The sequence below is a fragment of the Macrotis lagotis genome, chromosome 5 (assembly GCF_037893015.1).
Source record: "Macrotis lagotis isolate mMagLag1 chromosome 5, bilby.v1.9.chrom.fasta, whole genome shotgun sequence".
Taxonomy (NCBI): Eukaryota; Metazoa; Chordata; class Mammalia; order Peramelemorphia; family Peramelidae; genus Macrotis; species Macrotis lagotis.
Window position 1 is genome coordinate 193,876,739 of NC_133662.1, and position 25,233 is coordinate 193,901,971.

The window sequence follows — 25,233 nt, forward strand, 5'->3', positions numbered from 1 at the left end:
TTTTAGATCTCTCTGGTGAATAACTTTTTGAAGTTTGGTTTAAATGAACTTAAACTGTGCTTCCGAGTAAGGCTCACTAAATACCTCTATGAGGAATATCTCCAGTAAGTGATAATATATTTTTATCTTTTTCTTTTTTTTAGATTTTTTTTTTTTGGCAAAGCAAACGGGGTTAAGTGGCTTGCCCAAGGCCACACAGAATTATTAAGTGTCTGAGGCCAGATTTGAACTCAGGTACTCTTGACTCTAGAGCCAATGCTCTACCCACTGTGCCACCTAGCCACCCCTATCTTTTTCTTTAAAAAAAAAAAGCAAAGATGCAATTAAATTGAGCAGTTTCTATTTCATATCAATTGATATTTATTTTTATTATTACATTTTTCAAGAAAAACGTTATTAGAAGCAGAAACATGTAGAGCACTTCATTGTATTAGCAATGCACCAAGAGTCAAGAGACTCCAGTGCTACTTCTACCCTGCTACTGTCCAGCTGTATGATCTTTGTTTGACCTTTTATTTATAAAATGAATGCCTTAAATTCCAGCATTTTGTTTTTATTTGGTTATATTTGAGTTTGGGAAAATAAAATATTTTTTGCTTTTTTTTCATTTTTGTTATATCTTTGTCTTCCTGTTGTTTCAGAGCTTTCACATATTATAAAATGGGAAATCTGGATAATAGAATAGCTAATCCAGACCAGCTGCTTACACAAGATGTGGAAAAGTTTTGTAACAGTGTAGTTGATCTCTACTCAAACCTTAGCAAGGTAAGTTTCTGAAATAAATTTTAAACTTTGTGATTTCTGTTGTTGAGATATGCAATTCTTTTAGAATATACTGTTCTACAGAAGCAAATTAGTATTTAAATGTGAGTGACATATTTATAGTAAGATGAAATCACTGAATGAAAAGTTTTAAATTAAAATTTGAACTAGTATTTTAAGTTTTTGTTTTTATTTTCAAAAACATTTTTCAAGGAAGGTATTTTTGGTACAAATATCCAAAGTACTTTTTTTTGGTACTTTTTCTTCTTATACATTTTTATCTTTCAGTTTGGTTCATTAACTTAAACTTTTGGAAACAGTTTTCAAAACTGTTAAAATTTTTATATTTAAGTTCTTGGAATTACATGTCATCCATAAAAGATTACATATTAATTATATTCATTTCTGATTCAATCTTGGTGATCCATTGCCGCTCATCGTCTAGTCTTTCTAGCCCTAGTCTACAACCTCTCTGAGTAATTTAAAACTAACTATAGACCCTTTGTTGGGAATGCATCCCTGCTAAATTCTAACCAGGATTTATTTCTTCCAAAATTTTCCATAACTGACTTGAAATTTTAATATTAGAAGTGCTCTGATGATTCGTGTGCTCTAACCACGTGCATTCTTATGTAGTTCAGTTTTGTATGTAATATACATTATTTTCAGAATTTACATGTTATATGTTTTTTAAGCATTTGTCACCACTTAGATTATTAATGGGAAAAACTTATAGCAGATGTCATATATTTTTACCCCACCCCTGGTAAGGTATGATTAAGCAGAATAAATCTAATTCCTCTTCTGTCACATCCCTTCAGATACTTAAATTTGGCTATCATGTCTATATTAAACATCCACAGGTTTTTTCATTGTAATTTTCAAATTCAGTTCACATGATTTTGGACATTTTTCCATCCCAACTACTCGTTTCTATATATCATCCTTTTCCAATTTTTCTAACTAGGGCATAATGCAGTGAGATGCTTGTTTCTGACTTTCTGGGCATTGCGCCTCTCTTAATGTAGTTCAGATTTTTCACTAGTTTTTTCTGGTTGACATTTCACTTTCGATTTGTATTGATCTTGTTGTCCACCAAAATCCCTAAGTCTTTTTCAGATGATCTAATGTCTTACCATCCCTCCTTCCTCTTGTACTTGTGAAGTTGATTTTTTGGACTCAAGTGTAGGATTCTTGTTTATCCTTACTAAATTTCATCATTTAAAAAAATTCAACTCAGGGCCTTTATTTTGTTAAGTTATGTTTGAATCCAGCCTCTGTTATTTAATATATATTAACTATCCCTACCAGTTTTACATCAGCTCCTGATTTAATAAGTAGACCAACTATGTCTTTGTGCAAGTCATTGACTAAAAATATTCAACTACTTAAGAGTCAAGCATAAATCACTGGGACACTCTATAAAAAAAATCTTTCGTGCTAATTACTTAGCCATGTGGCCTTGGGCAAGCCACTTAACCCCATTGCCTTGAAAAATCTAAAAAAAAAAAAATCTTTCATGTTAACCAGATTTCCATGTGTCATTCAGCCAGTTCTGAATCCACCTATTTTTTGGCTAGCTCACATCTCTCTAATTTGTCCTTATAAGAGACTTTGTCAGATACAACTCATATCATGCTAAAATATAGGTTAACTGTCTAAAGTTTCTTGATCTAGCAATTCTAGTAATTGTCAAAAATTGAGATGAGTTCAGTTTGGCATGATCTGGTTTTGCTTAGACTGGTTCTTTGCTGTCACTTTAGTAATATAATCTAGATTTTAGTAATATGTGCTAGAATTTTTTTTTCCAGTAAAACTGAGACAAATAATTTTCTTCAAATGATAACTGGAACTTAGGACTATAGATTCCTAGACTAAATCTGTTTTCACCATGCTGTATTTGAGCCTTATTAAACTATCAAATTACTGTTCCTCACACTAAAAATTCCTTAATAAATCTGTCTTTTTTTTCCTATTAGTGCATATTAACCCTTTGTTCAATATTTAGTAGTCTTGTTTTATCTTCTATTTTTACATTATAATCTTTCTAAGACTAGGGACTATACCTTTCTTCACTGTGATTCCTTTTATTGTTGTAGTTTTATATATGTTTCTGTACCTGTGACAGTTTCACACTGAATGCTAATAAAACTAAATATTTTCTTAATTACTTAGCAACTAATCCAGATGAGTTCTAATGCTATTTTTATTTTACAGCCATTTTTAGATATAGTTTTGTACATCTTCAAGTTAACAAGTGCAATTGGAGCTCAGGTAAGGTTGAGTTGTTTTCTGATATATTATTTATTGTATTTTGTTATAGATTCCTTAGTAGTTCCTTAGTAATCTGAATAAATGAATGTACATTTCAGAATACCTAGATTGCACCCAGGGATTACATTGTGGTAGGGGTAAAATCCTAATAGTAACCATGTGACCCTGTAGTGATAAAGACCCTCTGACTTACCTTTTTAAGGCCACAAGACTATGAGTCAAATGCAAAGTTATATTTTACAAATTTATAAGAAACATTAACTCATATGAGCAAGAGCAGCTTTCTTTTCAGAGTAATTTCTGAATAAAGATTTTTGGGATTTCCTATATGCTATTAGAATTTTGATGTTGAAATGTTGAATTTTTTAATATTACACGGGTTTCAGTCTTTCAGATCTTAATAAACATTTAGCCTGCCCTTTACCTAGGAGGACAGCTTATCTTGTATATACTGGTCTCATTATTCTTTGTTTTGTTTGATAGAATGAACTTTTGAACATTGAAAAATTCAGCATTAACAGTTAGCTTTAATTATCTCTATGTGTAATGGCATTTTTGTTTGTTTGGGATGATTGTATGTTTGTCATCCAAGAAAATGCTGAGAGTGAAATCTTGAATCTCATTTAGACTTTGCCTTTTGTTTTAATTTCTTTCTCATCAGCATAATCACTTTCAGTAGACATTTAAAATTCTTAGTGATATTTTAAATTTTAACATCACCTACATTTCCCACAGTATCTCTCTCAGAGAACTATCCCTCATAATAAAAAATGAAAAAAGAAAGAAAAGTTAAGCAAAAATAATCAATATATTGAAAAAAATCTGAAGTTATATGTATTCCCTCCCCCACTGTACAAAGAAATAAAAGGGCAATATCTTCTTTAGGGATCATTATTTATTGTAATTTCACAGTTTTCTGTTTGGAATAGTTTGTTACTATTTTCATGTACATGGTTGAAGTCATTGTTTTACTGGTCCTGCTTATTTCATTTCACATTCAGTCATATATGTCTTTCTATACTGTTTTCTTCATATTTATTGTTTCTTCAAGTAGCAGTTTGTTTAGCCATTTCTCAACCAATGGGCACTTAAAAATTGTTACTGGAGAATGTGCATACATTAAAATTGTGTTTTTTTGTGTATTTACATGATTTTAACAGTGAAAAAATGTGAATTTGAAAAATACTTAATTTTTTATGTATAGATTATGTGTTTAGCTTTAGCATAAATATGGACAACTAGGATATTAGTTTTCACCAAAAATTTACCATTGTTATTTTAATCATTATTATTTTTTTCCTTTCTATCTAATCACAGTAGCCACTTTTATTTAAATTGTAGATGATAACTTCAGTTTTGTGTAGTAGTTTTCTTCTAGTGAAAGTAACTTGATTTCTTTTAGTGCTTATATTTTTCCCCTGACAATTACAGGGACCAGCTAGTATGATGGCCTATTTGGTTGTCTCAGGCTTTTTCCTGACCCGCCTCAGGAGACCCATTGGTAAGATGACAATGACTGAACAGAAATATGAAGGAGAATATAGATTTGTCAATTCTCGGCTTATCACAAACAGGTAAGTAGAATTTGATTAAAGATATTCTATAAATGAATCATTGCAAATGTAGTTGTGAAAGAACAAGACTAAAGATGACTGAACCTGCTTATTAAGAATAAAAACATTTTTAGTCTCACTGATTTTAGAGAACCTTCTAAATTTCCTCATACTGTTTTATTTGTAGTGCTTTTGATTTTCATCTCTTGTCATCAAATTTACAACCATATATTAAATATTTACTATTTTAGGAGCTATGCTATACACTAAGAATATAAATACAAATGAAAAAGAAAAGCAGTCCTAGCCTTCAGTGTGCTCATATTATTGTGAAGGAACACAGCACATAAAAGAGAACTGAGAAGGTTCTTGGAGAGTGGGAGGAAGAGGTTTCTAGATAGGGGCATGATTTTAAGTCCAGAGAGTCACAGATAGAGTCAGTAGAGAAATGGGGAATGACTGACCTGAGACCTTCTTTAGGATGGAGATTCAGGGAAAAATTAACTAGTAGAGTGGAGGGATCTTTAAGATGGGAAGGCAATTGAGGCATGTGGCTAAGTTCTTTGCCACAAGATTGGCAAATTGTCTTATATGTTTTTGTTGGGGTCAAATGTGGTCATTGAAATTTTGAAGTATTCAGTTTCACTTATTTTGTTTTTGATGTTCTTTCCATTCTTAGGATTATATATTAAATTTACTAATAGTATAATAATAATAATACATATTCAATAATATATATATATAAATAATATATATATATAAATAATAGAGAGAGGTTTCCTTGAAAGTGGAAGTTTACTTTAATTCAATTCATTAAATTTTTATGTAAAAACACTTTGTAAAAGAGAAAAAAAGGTTGGTTAGGGTGATTTGCCAAAGAGATTGGTTCTAGTTTTACTAGCAGTTAGTCTCCTTTTGAGACATACTTTTTGGTCTAGTCATAGAGAACTTATTCCCACATATCTATATCTACACACACACACACACACACACACACACACACACACTATCTATCTATCTATCTATCTATCTATCTATCTATCTATTATACAGATGCATTTACTTATCTAAGATTAGAGATGCACTGGGGACATAGATTGCCTTTCATACCATGGGAAATAGAAAGGAAACTAACATACTTTTTAAAAGACTACTTTTTAAAATTAGTCTATTTGGCATAGATAAAATTAATTTTGATTAGAGAAGGCACTGCCGATAGCCGTATTTTAACACTACTTTTAACTGTTTAATATAGAAAACAATATATCTAGATAAAATTTGAGGAAAGTATTTTTCTTGACTTTATTTCATATGGTGCATGGGCTGAATGTCCAAATAAATTCAGAAACTATGGACACTTTTCTTAGAAAATTAATTCAGTATTTAAATAGTACATTTTTCTAAATTTAATTAAAATTTGATAAATTTGATAAAATTTGATAGAAATTTATTGCTACCATCAACATTCCTTTTTGAAAACTAAAAAAAAATTTGGTTTAGTAATTTGAACTATATCATTAATGTTCCTAATGTAATAAAAGGGGGGGAATAACTGATTGAAGTCCATTTCTGACTATTTTTGAAATAAAGTTAGATCAGCAACAATGAACAGGAACCTGCTTTCATAAACCAGGAATTAAGAATTTTACCAACATGTTGTACAGATTGTGCATAGGTGGGCCTCAGACCATAGTCAAATAGAAATCTGTTATTTTTTAACAAAGGTAAAGTCATTTTTAAATTTTAAATTTAAGTTACTTTTTTAAAAAGTCATATTTCTCAAAGGTTGATAATAAATTAAACTGCAAATAGTATAATAGTCTCTTCTTAGGCATGAGTACATTTTATTTTGTCACTCATATTATGCTTTCTCTCAGATTGAGTGGATATACACTAATGCTATTTGTTTTTTTAATAGTGAAGAAATTGCCTTTTATAATGGGAATAAAAAAGAAAAGCAAACAATTCATTCAGTCTTCCGTAAACTGGTAAGAAAAAAAAGTATTTTATTGCTTTGGAATTAATATATGTTATGACATACAATTGATATATCAATAGATTTTGCAGTCATCAGTGTGGCTAGTCCATCCAATAATGTAGATTGCATCCAGCCATGCCTTCTCATCCTAACGCTTGTCCATATCTTCCCATATATTATCTAGATCTCCAGAATTGGAGATCCCCTTAGAATGCTGGTGGTCTTCCTCTGAGTGGCTTGACACTGTGTGAATACATGTGGATCAGTTATTTCTTTTTCTTTACCCATGCCTGTGTCACTACAAAGGCATACATTTTTTAGAATGATAGGTTTTATGTCCTTCCCCCCCCCCCCCCCCCAGAGTCCTTCATTGGTAATGTGTTTGCTCCCTAGTCATTCTGTACTTCTCCTTTGCTCTTTTGGTGACTTTGAACTTCAGGACTTAAGTGACTGTGGCGTTCCTTGACTCAAAAACCACATAGCATCATGGACAATATTGTTAAAACTTTGGGCCATTGTTTTAGGAAGGTAGTTCGGAATAATTAAAAGCATTATGCTTTTTGTCCTCAGGGTATTTTAGTCTTCCCTCTGATTTAATAATGGCTTAACTCATTGTCCAATCATTTTGTCTGCCCAAAGCAGAGGTGTGTGCATATGCTAGCACACCCACATATAGCAGTGAATAATTTGAGACATTAAATTGGTGAATACCAGATAGCATAAAAATTGTTTATTTTTAATAGAGAGAAAATAACAGGTTTCAAATATTGGACTCATGTTTGAATCAGCAATTTGTGTTTGGTCAGATCATCAATGCCACAGAATCAAGATTTTCAGAAATGGAAGGAACTTTAAAGACCACCTTGTCCAATAAATTCCCCTAAACAGTCTCCCTTAGCAGTGCATTCAACAAGTAGTCATTCTATTTTTTTCTGTGAGGAGTCATCCAGAGATTTAAAGCTGGACAACATTTGAATGTCATCTGGTCCAACACCCTTTTTTACACCTTCCTCTAAATGAGAAATTTTACCTTATAAAAGAGAGTTTGAATAAACTGCCAGAGTTCATATAGGCAGTAAATTACAAAGTGCAGATCTTCTGATGCTCTCAGGGTATCTGTTTCTCCCTATACTTCAAGTATAAGGTTACCAGAACCAGGAAATGAGGAAAGAGGAGGAAGAAGAGGACGAGGAGCAGGAATGGATAACAGGAAAGTAGGTTGGTGAGCTGGGGAGGGGATGCTTCTTGGAAAGATTGATAGTGGTGGATTTTCGAGCCACTTTCCTGAGTTCCTTCATATTTGGAATAAGGTAGGTTAACAGTACCTGATTTTTTGGAGCAACTTGTCAGTCATTCTTGTACAGCTCTTTTGGAGGATGGATAACAGCTGTGTTTTTATATCTCTGAAGCTGTATGTTTGATGGTGCCACAGAATGAATGGATGATTATCCTCTCACAGCTTGGTATACAGGGTATTTTTAAAATGTTTGGGCTAACCCTTTGTATAGACTGAGGTGCTTCATATGATTTTCTCAGTCTTGGGAGTTAAGATGATCAGGGTCACTTTGCTATTTCTTAGGTTTATTGCTATCTTTTATATTTACTTCATTTTCATTTCCAAATATATTACCATATCACTTCTTACCCAGTTAACCATCCCTCTGTTTCAAAGGAAAAAATAGACACTTTAGCAAAATAAAACTGCTAAGTCTTATGGGTAAACCTAGTTCCCCCACCTAGTTCTCCCAGCTCTGCAAAGAGAGAATGAAGATGCATTCAAAAAAAAAACAGTCTTATTTTGGAACCAACTTTGATCATTATAATTATATAGCATTTAGATAATGCTTTTGTTATTTTTTCTATTTACAGTGTTGTGATTGTATATGTTATTTTCCTGTTTCTGGTCATTTTGTGTTCATTTATGTCTTCTTGTTCTTCTTTGCTTGCTTTATAGTTTTCGTTTCTTGTCTTCATATGTCACAGTTTGTTTAAACATTCCTCAATTTATCAGCTTCTACTATTAAAAGAAGTGCTACTATAAGTATTTGGACTTCCTTTCTACTATTTCCTTGCAGTACTTGTCTTACAGTGGTGTCTCTGAGTAAAAGGATCTGTTATAGGACCATTAGATTTCAAGTTAAAACTGAGGTTCAGATTCTACCCTTGTCTCAGTTTATGTGAACTTGGGTAAATCTTTTAATCTCTTTGAGTATAGGGATTTGATGACCTCTAAAGTTCTTCCATAGAATTTAGGATTCTATGATATGGGCACTTTAATAGTTTTCATAATTCCAAATTGTTTAAAGAATGGTCAAATCAGGGCTGGGCCAGAGCAGCCCAAGATGGCCGACTTCGAGGATTGGGTGTCGGATGAGGAGAAGGTACGGATAGCTGCCAAGTTCATAACTCATGCTCCCCCAGGAGAATTTAATGAAGTGTTTAATGATGTCTGGTTACTACTTAACAATGACAATCTTCTCAGGGAAGGGGCAGCTCATGCATTTGCCCAGTATAATATGGATCAGTTCACTCCAGTGAAAATAGAAGGATATGATGATCAGGTCTTAATTACAGAACATGGAGACCTGGGTAGTGGCAAGTTTTTAGATCCAAGAAATAAAGTTTCCTTTAAGTTTGATCACTTACAGAAAGAAGCGAGTGACCCCCAACCTGAGAACATAGATGGAGCTCTGAAGTCATGGAGGGAATCCTGTGACAGTGCATTAAGGGCCTATGTGAAAGAGTTTATGCTAAAATTATAGATGGGCAGAAGACTATTATTGCCTGTATTGAGAGCCACCAATTTCAGCCTAAAAACTTCTGGAATGGTCGTTGGAGATCAGAGTGGAAGTTTACCATCACCCCACCTACAGCTCAGGTGGTTGGAGTGCTAAAGATTCAGGTCCATTACTATGAAGATGGTAATGTTCAGTTGGTTAGTCACAAAGATGTACAGGATTCAGTAACTGTTACTGATGATGTACAAACTGCCAAGGAATTTATTAAAATCATAGAACATGCTGAAAATGAATATCAGACTGCAATTAGTGAGAATTATCAGACAATGTCGGACACCACATTCAAGGCCTTGCGCAGGCAGCTTCCAGTCACCCGAACCAAAATCGACTGGAACAAGATACTCAGCTACAAGATTGGCAAAGAAATGCAAAATGCTTAAGTCTGGATGTGAAATTCTCTGATTGTAACATGCAAAAAAGAAAGGGGAAAAAACGATTCAAAGTTTGGTCTTATAAATAGGTTTTTTATAAACAAGTGCGATCTTTTGCTAGGACTTTTCAAAGTTAACAGGTTTTCTAGCCTCTTGGAATACTATTGAACCAATAGCGTTTGTCTTGATGTTTTTTTGTGTGGTCCTTACCATGTAACTTCCTATTGTGACTGTATCTACTTGTAGGATTTTTTTTTTATTCAATTATTTTTACCATTGAAAAAGAAAGAGAAAGAAATATGTCTTGGAATTTATGTACTGGTTAGAAAATTTCCTAGCCATGAAAGCCCTCTCACAAACAGGCAGGTAATGTTTCCAGTACTCTCCCACCCTTATCCTTAATAGCCCTCTGCTCTGGTACACCAGTGGTTTTTACTGATCAACCAATAGCTAAAGATTCTATGCTGCAAGATAAATCTACAGACATCCTTTCTCTTCTGACTGCTGATTGCCACTTCATGGCATACTGGTAGCTGTAGATTTTTAAATATTTGGAATGGGGTTTCTAAGGACCCTTTGGTAGAAAAGGGTTTTCTGGAATTCCATAATGACCAGCTTCTCTGGGGAAAATTTGGGGGTTTTGTGTTGTTATTTTTTAATCCAAAGACTTGAACCACATTCCCTCCAAGTGAACTTGTTTGCTTTCTTTTTTTTTTCCAAAAATTCCCCTCCCTCCAATAACTTGGTTGTTATAGGCATCTAGAATATTAGTTACCCCATTTAGATATTTTTTTTATATTCAAGAACTGCTGATACAGTCTGGATGTAGAAGAATAAACATTTAAACTTGAAAAATGCAGATGCCTAATGAATAATAGGCATATTGTGCTTTAAATGCTTTGTGGCAGGTTTACTAGACTTTGTACTGTAAATGTATGAATCAGACAAGTGCATAAATCACAAATAAAAACAAAAAAAGATTTGCACCAAAGTGAGAAGATTAAAAAAAAAGAATGGTCAAATCAATAGATCATCATTAGGATATCAGTATATCTTATAGATTATAATCTTTTTGTAGTCCTAACAACATTGATTATTCCCATCTTTTCTCACCTTTGCTATTTTCTGTAGGGTGAGGCGAACATCTGAGTTGTTTTGATTTGCATTTGATGGAACATTCTTTTGTATCGTCTTATTCATCTTTTGAGAATTATTTGATCCTTTTACTAATCCATTAGGAAATGGGTTTTTTGATCTTAAGTGTTTTCTAGTTCTTTATATATCTTGGGTATTAGACCCTTATCAGAGATATTTGATGCATTTCCCCCTTCACGTTTTCAGCTTCCTATCTTAGAGTTGAATTGATTTCATTCATATTTTTCATTCATATCTGTTTATTCATAGCTTTTTAATTTCATGTCATTTTTAAGACATGGGGAAATATTTTTTCTTCTTTTTATTTTATTTTTGTTTTTCCAACTTCATGTCATGAAAGCCTTTCAACTTTCATCTATCTGTATATTCATAAGTTACACATTTTACCACTACCCTCCCTTTCCACACACCCCTTTCCCCCAGCAGCAAACAGTCTGATCAAAATTGAACATGAACGAGGCATCTAGGTGGCACGGGGGGCATCTAGGTGGTGCAGTGGATAGAGCACTGGCCCTAGAGTCAGGAGTACCTGAGTTCAAATCTGGCCTCAGACACTTAATAATTACCTAGCTGTGTGGCCTTGGGCAAGCCACTTAACCCAATTTGCCTTGCAAAAACCTTTAAAAAATTGAACATGAACATTCAAAGGCAAGTATTTGTGGAACTAGGTGGAACACTTACATAATTTCATCTTATTTCGATTCTCCATGGGTTTTGTTGACAGCATTATTGCCAAATGTAAGTATTTGTAAGTAATTTTTTTCTGATAGGATAAGATTTATAAAACAAGACATCAAGTATTTATTTTTGAACATTTTAAGTATAAATTTTATGTTACAGATCTTGCCACTGTGGTCGGTTACTTGGTTGTTAGCCGTCCTTTCCTAGACTTGTCGCATCCTCGACATCTTAAGAGTTCCCATTCAGAACTTTTGGAGGTAAGCAACTTGTGAAATAAATCAGCTTAATATCCCATCTAATTAGACAGTGAAAATGAAATAAACTTTTGTTTCTGCTTAAGGATTACTACCAAAGTGGAAGAATGCTTCTGAGAATGTCTCAAGCTCTGGGAAGAATAGTTTTGGCCGGTCGTGAAATGACCAGATTAGCTGGGTAAGGACTTGTTATTGAACAATAGCAAAAGTCGTTTTTTTTTTTTTACTTTTGGAGTGATTTTATTTATTTTATTTTTATTCTCATTTTGTACAAATGTTTTTTTACATTAATAAAATATTCTTGTTTATAAGTAAACAAAATACCCCTCCCCCCATGAATATAGATAGACCTGCTGGGGAGAGAAAAAAATTAAAATAAAAAAATAATAGTAATAATTGTAGCTATGGCCAGGTGGCGCAATGGACGAAGCACCAGCCCCGGAGCCACGAGCACCTGAAGTCCATATCCAGCCTCGTAAACCCAACAATCACTCAGCCATGTGACATGCAAGCCACCCGATCCCCACTGCCCTGCAAAAACCAAAAAGAAGAAAAAAAAAAAGACCCAAAATAAAATAAAGTAGTACTAATAGTAGGGGTGGCTGGGTGGCAGACAGAGCATTGGCCCTTGAGCCAGGAGCACCTGGGTCCAAATCCTGCCCCAGACACCCAAAGATCACCCTGCTATGTGGCCCCAGGCAGGCCACCCAGCCCCACTTGTCCTGCACCCTCCCCCAAATAATAACAAAAAATGTGCTTCAGTCTTTGTTCCAACACCAACAACTCTGTCAAGGGTGGATCACATTCTTTATGGTAAGTCCATCACAAAAGTTACTTCCATATTTTTCCAATGTTGCCCTTGCTAATCACAACTCCCTCCTTTCTTATTTCTCCACTGCCATGTACTATATTTTCTCTCTTCTTTCACTCTGAGTCTGCTGTAGGGTCACTGAGTGGTGCAGCAGACAGATCCCTGGTCCTGGGGCCAAGAAGCCCTGAGCCCCCATACCACCCCTTAGGCCCAGCATCTACCTGGCCCTATGGTCCTGAGCAGGCCTTCCAATCCCAGCCCCTTGCAAGAAGTAAAAAGGAAAATGTGTTATATCTGACCACTCTCCCCCCATGGTCCATCCTCTCCTCCTTTATTCACATCTCCACCCCTTCCCCCTGCTTCCCCCCTTCTTACTCCAGATGTCTATACCCCATTGAGTATATATGCTGTTTCCTCTCCTAGCCATCTCTGATGAGCAAAGGTTCCCTCATTCCCCCTTGCCTCCCCCCTTCTATATCATTGCAATAGCTCATTGTAATAAAAAAAAATCTTATGTGAAATATCTTGGACTATTCCCCCTCTCCTTTTTCTTTCTCCCATTACATTTCCCTTTTTTTTTCTATTGACTCCATTTTTATACCATATTTTATCTTCGAATTCAGCTTTCTTCTGTGCTTTAACTATAAAAGCTCCCTCTACCTGCTCTATTAACTGAGGAGATTCATATGAGTATTATCAGTGTCATTTTTCTATGCAGGAATACCTGCAGTTCATCCTCATTAAGTCCCTCATATTTCCCCCCTCTCCTCCAATCTCCATGCTTCACCTGAGTCCTGTATCTGAAGATCAAACCTTCTGTTCAGCTCTGGCCATTCCAAAAGGAACATTTGAAATTCCCCTGGTTCATTGAAAGTCCATCTTTTTCCCTGGAAGAGGACATTCAGCCTTGCTGGGTAGTTCATTCTTGGCTGCATTCTAAGCAATTTTGCCTTCCGATATATTATATTCTAATCCCTATGAGCTTCCAGTGTAGTTGCTGCTAAGTCCTGTGTGATCCTGACTGCAGCTCCACGATATTTGAACTGTATCCTTCTAGCTGCTTGTAATATTTTCTCTTTGACTTGGGAGTTCTGGAACTTGGCTATAATATTCCTAGGGGTTGGTTTTTTTGTGATCTCTTTCTCGGGGGGATCGGTGGATTCTCTCCATTTCTATTTTGCCCTCTGCTTCTAGAATATCAGGGCAATTTTCCTGTAGTAATTCTTTGAAAATGATGTCAAGGCTCTTTTCCTGATCATGACTTTCAGGTATTCCAATAATTTTTAAATTATGTTCCCTAAGTCTGTTTTCCATATCAGTTGTTTTTTCAATGAGATATTTCACATTTTCTTATAATTTTTCATTTTTTTGGTTTTGAAGTATTGATTCCTGATTTCTGTTAAATTCATCAATCTCCCTGAATTCTATCCTTTGTCTGAAGGATTTGTTCTCCTCAGAGAGTTTTCTTATCTCTTTTTCCATCTGGCCAATTTTGCTTTTTTAAAGTATTCTTCTCCTCAATAACTTTTTGAACTGTTTTATCCATTTGACCTAAGCTGGTTTTTTTAGCATGCTATTTTCTTCAGCATTTTTTTGGATTTCCTTGACTAAGCTGATGACTTCATTTTCATGTTTTTCTTGCATCTCTCTCCTTTCTTTTCCCAGTTTTTCTTCTAACTCCCTCATTTGATTTTCAAAGTCTTTTTTGAGTTCTGTCATAGCCTGAGCCTAATTTCTGTTTTTCTTGGAGTTTTTAGATACAGGAGCTTGTGCTTCCTCATCTTCAGACTGAGTATTTTGATCCTTCTTGGGCTCATTTGCAAAATATTTCTCAATGGTGTTCCTCTTGTTTCTCTGCTTGCTCATTTTCCCAGCCTAAGCCTATTTTGGGGGTGCTTCCTGAGCTTTTGGGACACTCCCACAAGGGTCTCAGTGTGTGAGGCTCTGTCCTCCCTCCTGGTCTGTGAATGACCATAAGCGCCCCCCTCTGCCACAGGGCCGAGGTGGGGGGGGCCCCTGCTGTTCTATGGGGGGGGCCTAGATTGGGATCAGGATCTGAATGTGTTCAGAGCCCCAGAGTCCTGTTCCAGGGGCAGAGCACAGAGCTCTGCAGTCTCTCTTCACTCCCCTCCTTCAGCTCAATGGGCTCATGCCCTGGGGGCTCCTGCGTATGGGCTCTGCCTGCTTCTGTTTCAGGTTCTGGGCTGCCCGAAAGACCAAGCTGCTCGCTTTGTGCCCTGAGGGCTGGGCTCCTCGTGCTTGCTGAGGCAGAGGTCCCCCACTTTGTGCCAGTGCTCCCCGGGGTGTAGCTGAGGAGACTCCCCCGCTGCTGTGAGCGGGGCTCCCAGCGCCCTGGGGCTGCCTCCGGGAGACTGAAGTTCTTTGGCTCTGGCGAACCACCCCTCTGGCAGGCCGCCCCTCTGACCCCTGGGGAGCAGAGCCTTTCTGCTCTTTTCCAGGTTACCTTGAGTAGGAGAACTGCCTCCCTGGGTCCCTCTGTGGGTTCTGTCTCTCGAAAGTTTGGTTAAGAGTCCTTAGCTTATGAGTTTTATCAGAGAGTGTCTAAGACTTGATCCCTTCTTGTCGCCATCTTGGCTCCGCCCCCCCCCCCCCCAGTCTTTTTTAACTGTATGTTGTTACAGCTAAATCTAGTTAATTTATTCAGCAAATGTTTGTTGATTGTCTGCATAGAATGGGAGACATGATATGGCTCTTTAGGAAACTTAATCTAGTGGAGTATATCGCACATTTATAGAGATAACTAGAGAAGAAAGTTTGTGATAAATACTGTATAAATTATTCAAACAAATTGATATGGAAATAAAAAATGGAAGAGATTAGTTCCAGCTTGGGGGAAATCAAGAGAGGCTGCAAGGTGATAATGAAGTTTGGGCTTCAGGCTGTTAAGATTCTTGGTATCTCTGTAGGTAAAAATAGGGAGTGTTGAGCACTGCATGCAGAGGCAGCAGCTTCAAGAATGGCCAGAACAGCAAAGGGCAAATATTCCACATGCACAATGAAATATTTCAACGTTAATTATCCAAGGACAGTTTTCCTTTAATAATGGCTCTTGCTGGGCCAGCTAGGTGGCACAGTGGATGAAGCACTGGCCCTGGAGTCAGGTGTACCTGAGTTCAAATTTGTCCTCAGACACTTAACAATTACCTAGCCTTGGGCAAGCTACTTAACCCCATTTCCCTTGCAAAAACTAAAAAACAAAACAAAACAAAAAAATAATGGCTCTTGCTAGTCTATTTTCACTGCTTTAACCAGTAAGAGTAGTGAATGTTGCTAGATTATAAAGTTTTTCTCTTCCATTGCAAGGAAAACAATTATAACTCATTTAGTCAGCAAGTATTAATTAGGCAGGGAAGCTAGATTGCATAGTGGGTAGAGTGCTAACCCTGAAATCAGGAGGACCTGAGTTCAAATGTGGGCTCAGACACTTAGTTGTGTGACCTTGGGCAAGTCATTTAACCCTGACTGCCTTGCATCCAGGACTATCTCCAATTGTCCTGATACATATCTGGCCACTGGACCCAGATGGCTCTGGAGGACAAAGTGAGCATGGTGACTTAGCACAAAATCCCCTCACTCAAATCCAGCTCATGTGTTTGTCATGACATCATCTCCCTGATGTGGTCTTCAAAAATGAAGGACTGAAATCATTAATTGGGCACTTCTTCCCTGTCAGGTACAGTGCTAAGTACTGGGATACAAAAAGAGTTAGAAATCTCTCCTGCCTTCAAGAGCTCACAGTTTCCTGGGCAGACAAGAACAGGCTCATCTGGATTGTGGGGACAGCAGAGTTCTATTTCAGCTCTGCCATTTTCTAACTGGGCTACCTTGGGAAGCTCATGGCCTTTCTGAGCCTAGAATTCCTCAAAAATAAAATAGAACTGATAATCCTGGCCCTGCCCATCTTAGAAAACTATTGAATCAAATGTGATAAGATAGGAAAGAACTTTAAAAATCCAAAGCATAGATATATACAAATACATAAACTTATGAAAAAAAACCTCTAGTTGCTCTAGTTGTCATCTCTAATACTGTTCTAAATATTCTCTCACAGAGGTCACCAGAGTGTTAATGACCAAATCTGATGTTCAATGAACTTCTGTTTAACTGATTATATTACTAGAAGCTTCAGTGAGATATAGTATTTGTCATCTCTTAGAGGGTCTTGCCCATCAATGCTTGCCCTCCCTTGCCACCATGCACCCCACCTCCCACCCCCTTCTTGAGGGCAGGACTATGTCTTTTCAGATTTCTTCCTGGTGCTGCTAGGCTATGGGAATACCTAATACAAGCAAAAAATAAAACTGTCTGCCCTCAAGGAGCTTTCATTCTGAAGGAGAAGACACATAAAATGAAGCTGAATGGGGGCAGGGGAGCACAGTGCCTCAAGGAGTGTAGCCTGATAGGAAATGAAGCTGGTGGCCTGGATCCCTCTTTAAATAGAGGTTCTGGGTGGGGCAGAGGGAGGCGTGGAGAAATCCAGAGAAATCCTGAGGCATGGAGAAATCCAGAGAAGGGCAGCAGTCCAGTGAGAAATGAAGAGACACTGCTCTCTATATAATCGCTTCCTAATTATTGTAGTGTTATTACTGTTGTAATAGTTATATTAGTAAAATTTTATCTATAACTTTAAAGATAAGGAAACTGAAACCCAGGGGAAAATGAATCACCTAAGTTAATACACAAACATAAAAAGTGAAAAAAAAAAAAGTAGGATTCAACCCTAGGTTCCCTGACTCTAAATTCTGACCTCTTTCCACAGAACTACATCACCTGATTGTAGTTAACAGAGTGAAATATTATAAAGAAATGAATTCTACAATAATAACTATAGAGCTTAAAAACTCACAGATCATTTAAATAAGAGATGAATAAACTGTTGATTAAATAACTTACTAAAGATCACTTGGGTGGTAAAACTTCAGGTACTCTGCCTCTGAAATAATGGCTTTTTCATATAAACATAACTAATTTGATACATGAAGTTTTTACTTTTTTCTTTTCTTAACTTAGTAAACTTAAATTTTTTTGAAATGATACAAAGTTTTATGGAACTATACAGTTCAAAAATATGATTTTTGTTTCCTTTTTTAAAAAGTTTCACAGCTAGAATTACAGAATTAATGCAAGTACTGAAAGACTTGAATAATGGCAAATATGAGCGTACAATGGTGTCTCAGCAAGAGAAAGGTAAATAAAAATTAGTTCACTTCTACAGTTCCATGTTCTTAAATATCCATTATTAATATTTGTTACTTGTCATTTAAGGTGCCGAAGGAGCTCAAATCATTCCCTTGATCCCTGGGGGAGGAGAAATCATCAATATGGATAATGTCATTAAGTACGTACAAAGAACTAAACATTTTAGACCTTTAATTGAAACTTTTATAGTGGCCTCCTTTATTATATACATGAATATGTTTAATACAGAATTTTTCTTTGTGAATTTTCTTTGTAGGTTTGATCATGTTCCTTTAGCAACACCAAATGGAGACATCTTGATTCGTGATCTTAACTTCGAAGTAAGTTTTAATACCATTGTATTTAAAACAAAATCACTTTAAAAATACAAACTAGAAAATAAATAAGAATATTTGTCATATAATGCCATCTCTTGACAAATGATGAAGTCCTGGGTAAATCTTTGAACTTGGGAGCGGCTAGGTGGCGCAGTAAATAGAGCACTGGCCCTGGAGTCAGGAGTACCTGAGTTCAAATCCAGCCTCAGACACTTAATAATTACCTAGCTGTGTAGCCTTGGGCAAGCCACTTAACCCCATTGCCTTACAAAAACCTAAAAAAAAATAAATAAAAGAAAAAACTTTGAACTTATTGAAGATATTATTATAATATCTTACTAAAAATTTTATCAGTTCTAATCTTTCCTTTTTTTAACGGACTCTAAAGATTGGAATGGTAGGAAAGCTTCACTATAAATAATTTATCACCAAAAAGTCCATATGGTATTCCAATGCCAAGTTCATTTTTAATAGTAAATTTTGTTTTATGTCTAATAATTGAATGGGAAGAATACAGGTTCTTTGTTGTTTTGTTTCTAAATTTATTGTGTTTATTTGCAAGAATATAATAGGCTATAGAACAGATTATTTTTAGGGTTATTTTTTGTATAATTTACAGGAAGATTTTTTGTTTCTTTGTTTTTGCAAGGCAGTAGGGTTAAATGACTTGCCCAAGGTCACACAGCCCAGTAATTATTAAATATCTGAGGTCACATTTGAATTCAGGTACTCTATCCGCTGTGTCACCTAGTTGCCCTGAATATTTTTATATTTAATGATTTAAGTCTATATCAATATTACATAGATTTTGTAGAAATGTTATATATAGCTTGGAATCTTGTACCATTACTAGCTGTCATTTAACTGTGCATATAAATGGAATAAACTTATTCTCTTCAATCAGTAGTTTCTTAAAATTCAACAATAAATAAACATTATTGAATGATAGTTATATTTTTGTGGCAGTGTGTTGACATCCCTATAATTTGTATTTTAGGTTCGATCTGGAGCAAATGTTTTGATTTGTGGTCCAAATGGATGTGGAAAAAGTTCGCTTTTTCGTGTTCTTGGTGAAGTAAGTTCAATTTATGTTCAAAATGTAGTTTTACTTTGTATCCAAACTCTCAAAAAAACATTTGAAACCTTCTTTTTTTCCTTTTTTCAGCTGTGGCCTCTTTTTGGTGGACGTCTAACTAAACCTGAAAGAGGAAAATTGTTTTATGTTCCCCAGGTAAGAGTTTTTTTAGAATTATTTCAAAATTCATTGTTTGAAGATCTTTAAAGAAAACTATCATTTATATTGGTCTTTTCTTTGTTGAATCAGAGACCTTATATGACTCTGGGAACACTTCGAGATCAGGTGATTTATCCAGATGGAAAAGAGGACCAGAAAAGGAAGGGGATATCTGATCAGGTAAGAGTGTATTTATATCCTAGTCCTACTTAAAACATTATGTTGTGGATTCTTTGTTTCATTTGGTGATTGCTTTAGTAGGCCTGAGGTCAGAGTACTCAGCTTAGGATATTCAGTAGAGCAAAAAATTTTTATCTTTGGCATCAAGTAGTTCATCACAATTTGTCACCATTGTCATTGAACAAACCTTTTATGTAAAAAAAAAATGACCATTTTATACTTTAACATCCCAACCTTAACTCTGAAATTGGTTATCTGTGAATTTTATTACATATTATTTTCTCATTACCCTTACTCTTCATTTAACTGTACATAGTGGTATTATATTCTTCTTTAAACCACTTTAATGTATTTTTGAAGTGGTAAATATTTGATAAATTGAAAGTATTTAAAAAAAAAACTTGTAGTGTGTTCCTATTCTGTTCTCCAAAAGGGGAAAGATGAAATAGGCCATTTGAATACTAAGTTTAATCTGTAATAATTTTGTTCAAAGGTGCTGAAGGAATACCTAGATAATGTGCAATTGGGTCACATCTTGGAACGTGAAGGAGGCTGGGACAGTGTTCAGGATTGGATGGATGTACTCAGTGGTGGAGAAAAACAAAGAATGGCGGTATGTCTGTCTTCTAAAAAGTATTGAATGAGTACTTAGCTATTTACAGAAAGTAGTTGTATAGACTAGTATTTTTATGATATAGAATATTAAATTTTGTTTTAATGTTTTAGGAAATTTCTTTTTTACATTAATATCCTTATGAATTAAAGATGGCTGATGCCTATTGATGAATAGTGTATACTTCACATGTTTGAGATGAGAGTTCCAAAACATACTCAGACAAAAGGAGAAATAGCAGCATTTCAGGCTGGCACCTTGCTTACTGTCTAAAAATGTTATGGAGTTATGGGGTGGTGGGGTAGGTATATATACAGTTATGGTGATATAAACAGCCAAAATGAAAATGAATCACATTCTTTTTTTGATTCCCTACTCTTTTTGGATTTAATGTTTATTCCCTGATCCTTTTTCTACTCTTACAAATTTCTTTTTTTCCCTGAGTGCTATTATTTATGGATCTAATATAGTAATCTACTATGATATAAAAATTTTCAAAACCTTTCCTAGACATGAAGGGGTTTTTTTTGGCTTTCGCCCAAGGCCACACAGCTAGGTAATTATTTAAGTGTCTGAGATCGGATTTGAACTCGGATACTCCTGACTCCAGGGCCCGTATTTTATCCACTGCACCACCTAGCTGCCCCTCAAAGCCTTTCCTAAATAGAGGCATTATGTCTTAGTGGACAAAGGATAGACTGGAGTAAGGAAGACTTGAGGTCAAATCCTCTCTTTGACACAACTAGCTGTGATCACTTAGCCGCTTGATGTGTCAGAGATCTTCATATTTGGAAGGAATTTCCACACACCAATGAAATCATTGTGGGGGGGGGGGGAGCCTAACCCTCTTCCTTGGCCTACAAAGAAGTGTTTGAATTTTTGATACATATAATGAAAATTAAAAGAGTCTGATAAATATGTGAAGAATTTAGTGAATTCTTTTTCTTTAAGTTTATAAAATCCTAGTAGAGTGATGGTAAAGTCAAATAAGCTGACCTTTTACCAAATGTGGATACATTATGATTTAATGGTTTGGTGCGTCTTTCAAGATGCAGACAGATTTTACATCATTGTCAAACTCCATGTATAAATCAGAACCTGAGGAACTTCAAAGCAGTTTTCATTAGAATTAATTTACTTTAGAGAGAGCAATAACTAAAAGGTTATAGGAAGAAAGGGTATATTGACTCTGTAAATTATTCAGCCTGCATTCTTGAAGCCTCTCCTCTGTGCTGAGCATGGCTGGGCCAAGGATACAAAGAGAATCGCGCAGCTTGTGAATGTACACAGAGTCAGGAAATGCTTTGTAGAGGAGGTTCTGAGAACCTGCCTTGTATGTGTGAGAAATAGGTCTGCAGGTGGCTTGGATGTATTACTACTAGCAAGGAACAGACTACTCAATGGTAAATAGAAGAAGAGAGAAGAGAACTGGCATTCGTGACGTACCTTCCAGGCTAAGCAGAGTACATTTATTAGTTTTTGATCCTCATAACAACTCTTAGGTAGGGCTGTTATTCCTATTTTACAGATAAAGAAACTGAAGTGGACAGGTCAAGTGATTTGCCCAACTCTAAGGCAGATTTGAACTCAGGTATTTCTAACACCAGACCTAGTTCTTACTCCACTGTGCCACCTAGTTACTTCATAATAGTAGCTGGTATTTATATATCACTCTACAGATCAGATTGCCCTCTCACAACCCTGGGAGGTAGGTACATTATCCCCATTTTACAGATGAGGAAACTGAGGTAAACTGGTCGAGTGACTTGCCCACGTTCATATAGCCAGTAAATATCTAAAGGCAGATTTGAATTTAGTTGTTCCTGACTCCAGATCCAACACTATCCACTGTGACCAAAACTGGAGAGTACTAAGGTACTTTGGAAGCTTACTGAATAGAGAATGAAATGGTCAGCCTGTGCTTTAGGACTATCTTTTTATTTTTTTAGTTTTCTTGACTATAAATTTGAGAGGAGAAAGGCTTGAGGCAGAGGACCCAATTAGAAAATTATTCAATAATCTGAGCAAAACCTAATGAATGTTTGGACTAGGGAAGTGACTGTATGACCTGAGAGAAGGTAATATATTAGAGAGATTTTATGGAGGTAAGAGAGTAGCAGATATATGAGATGGAGAATAGAAAGTCAAAGAAAACTGAGGTTGTGAAACCTGAGTGACTAGAAAAGGATACTACCCTATTTTATCACTATCCTCCATCAATTACTTACCTTGCCTACCTGCAATTGTTCTCCTTTTTTGTGTATCCCAATTTTCTGATCATATAGGGTGTGTCTGATAAAACATAACCAAATTAATTGTTCTTGATTCCTGATTAATAAGATAGAGCATATAGATAGATGAGAAGACAGGCAAGTATCAGTAAACTAAAAGTGAGGGATATTTGAGGAACTTGAGATTATTAGGTTTAGCAAAAAAGAAGTCTGACAATTTCATTTTAAAGGTGACTTCATGCATAGAAAAGCAGATTTAAATTAGCATGAATGATATTGCACAGCTTGGTGGTGAATTGGATAGAGTGGCAAACCTGGAATAAGGAATATTCATCATGTCCTCAGATATATCCTAGCTTTGTGTCTCTGGGCAAATCACTTAACCTGTTTGCCTCAGTTTCCTCATCTGTAAAATGAACTTAGGAAGGTAATGACAAACCAATCCAGTATCTTTGCCAAAAAAATTCCAAAAACACAAACAGATTCAAATGAGGTTATGAAGAGTCAGACACAACTGAAAAACAACTGAACAACAATATGAATAATGTTCAAGAAAATGAAATGCAGAAAATCCAAGATGTGAAAGTTGTGATTTAAATAGGAACCAAGAATTATGTATGTGGTGTGATATAGGGTAAACTAAGAATATGTTTTTTTTTATTTGGGCAGTCTCCTGTAGAATTTTACTTAGAGTTGAAAGAGATCATTTTGAGAAAAGGAATATCTAGTCTTCCAGAACAACAATAAAAAAGCTATTTCTGGATATCTTTTAAAAAGCACCCATGTCACAAGACTAACAAAATAGAGAGCTAGCTTTTCCTCCGGTACTCATTAACTTTCAGAAATCTCAAAAGAGGGGCAGCTAGGTGGCACAGTGGATAAAGCACTGGCCCTAGAGTCAGGCATAACTGGGTTCAAATCGGGTTGCAAACACTTGATAATTACCTAGCTGTGTGGCCTTGGGCAAGCCACTTAACCCCATTTGCCTTACAAAAACCTAAAAAAAAAAATCTCAAAAGAATTGTGGCCAAGAGTTAGAACAATTACAACTTAATCCACAAATCAAGAAAGAAATCAGTGTGCCACCCATGGAATAGCCCAATAGTGGAGAATCTCAAATCTCTTCCATTCATTCAGTACCCTTCTTTCCCCTTCTCACTGGTCTCCACCACTTAGAGAGCAGAAACTAACTCACAGCCTTCTGTTTTTCTGAGAGAAATACTTAAGTATTTCTCTCCTACAGCAACATTTCCCTTCCCCTGGCATTGTTGCAAAAAAGTGGTAGCCCTCAACTCTGCCCATCTGAGTCTGGAGAGAGGAAAGGACCAAGAAGGGGATGGATACCATGATTTCCTTGGAGTGGCATCTAGTTTAAAGAACCCTGTAGTGTTTGAATACCTAGTCCACCCTCCTCTAAGCCTGAAAATAAATGGCAGACACTCAATTAGAAACTAAAGAATAGAAGGATCTGGAATAGTGGGCCATTGTATGTGTGCAGTGGACCTGATGAAAAGAAACCTGCCATTTTTCTTTCAGAAGTTGCTTAGAGTAGTGGAAAGGGAATTCCTCAGAGTGGGAGGACACTGAAATCACTTTAACATTCATTGTCAGGGGTAAAAGCACTGGCAAAGAGGAATCAGAAGGTGTGCAGCAAGGGAATACATAGGGGGGGAAACACACTTAAAGAAATATATCAAAGATCTCAAGGAAGAAATGCACAATATCATTGATTCCCAAGAGTATGTGGAACTACAAAAAGGCTTATAATGGTTCAGTAGAAATGTCAAAACCACAAGAGAAGGAGTTAAGAGGGAACAAGTGGCAGAACTTAGAGCCTGCAGAGCAGTAATTGTTAGAGGAACAGAAAAACCTGAATTCACAATAGAGTCTGTCCAAAGGAGAAGAGAGAACGGTAGATTAGAAATAAATAAAGCATGAATACATGAAGCATGTGTCCAAAGGGTAATCACTAATATTGGGTTGCAGCTTGAGGGAGGTAGTGTGAGTCAGTCTGGCCCTGCTCTCAGAGAGGCCATGGGTTAATGGGAGACATGAAACCTGACAAGCTGTACAGACATAGATATAGATATATAGATATCATTACACACACACACACACACACACACACACACACACACACACACACACACTCACACTCACACTCACACTCACACTCACAGACATAGTAAATTAGGAATACTAAATAGAGACAGATCATTAGCATTAAGGGGAACTGGGAAAGACTCCCTGAAAAGGATGGGATTTTAGGTAGAAGTTGAAGGAAACCAAGGAAGCCAGGATGAAGATGAAAGATGATCATTCCAGGCAGGGACGACAGCCAGTGATAATGCCAGAGTTTAAAGACAGTGTCTTGTGTGAAATGGCAAGAAAGGCCATTGTTCCTGGATGTCATCTCTAAAAAGATCATAAAATGCTTTGTAAACCTTAAGTCTATAAGTGAGCCTTTATAGCAAAGGTTTTCATCATATTGAGCAATGTCTCCCTACCTGTAACTTCTCTTCATTGTCCCTGTTTCTCTGCTCAGCAGCAGTGGACCTCTCTCTCCACTCCATGGGCAGTCTTTAATATAAGACCAGCAATGACTCTTTCCATTTGTCACCTCAGTCCTCAACCCTTCACAGAATTTTATAGTTAGAAGGGAACTTGGAGACCATGTAATCCAATCCAAATGAGAAGCAATGTGCCCCTACAGCATGGTCAGCAAAGTCATCAGACTAAGTTAAAATGCCTAGTGAAGGGGAAGCCTCTTCTTCCCAAGGCAACCTATTCTGCTTTGAGAA

At 36.1% G+C, this 25,233-nt stretch overlaps 2 protein-coding genes across 4 annotated transcripts in view; both read left to right on the forward strand.

The window, feature by feature from the left end:
• The window catches only part of ABCD3 (ATP binding cassette subfamily D member 3), a 99,519-nt gene that overhangs the window by 61,880 nt on the left and 12,406 nt on the right, over positions 1–25,233 (forward strand). For all 3 annotated transcript variants that reach the window (XM_074188214.1, XM_074188213.1, XM_074188212.1), the window contains exons 6-20: positions 7–104; positions 642–765; positions 2,980–3,036; positions 4,468–4,610; positions 6,508–6,577; positions 11,560–11,629; positions 11,732–11,829; positions 11,913–12,004; positions 17,754–17,845; positions 17,924–17,996; positions 18,114–18,177; positions 19,172–19,249; positions 19,340–19,405; positions 19,499–19,588; positions 20,082–20,201. In XM_074188214.1, the coding sequence (XP_074044315.1) occupies positions 7–104; positions 642–765; positions 2,980–3,036; positions 4,468–4,610; positions 6,508–6,577; positions 11,560–11,629; positions 11,732–11,829; positions 11,913–12,004; positions 17,754–17,845; positions 17,924–17,996; positions 18,114–18,177; positions 19,172–19,249; positions 19,340–19,405; positions 19,499–19,588; positions 20,082–20,201 (1,335 nt within the window). The remainder of the gene's footprint in view (positions 1–6; positions 105–641; positions 766–2,979; positions 3,037–4,467; positions 4,611–6,507; positions 6,578–11,559; positions 11,630–11,731; positions 11,830–11,912; positions 12,005–17,753; positions 17,846–17,923; positions 17,997–18,113; positions 18,178–19,171; positions 19,250–19,339; positions 19,406–19,498; positions 19,589–20,081; positions 20,202–25,233) is intronic.
• LOC141488263 (F-actin-capping protein subunit alpha-1-like) lies at positions 6,584–11,538 on the forward strand. Its single transcript, XM_074188215.1, is given in 2 exon segments — positions 6,584–9,309; positions 9,312–11,538. Coding segments are annotated over 2 exon segments (912 nt in total). The 5' UTR covers positions 6,584–8,831; the 3' UTR covers positions 9,746–11,538.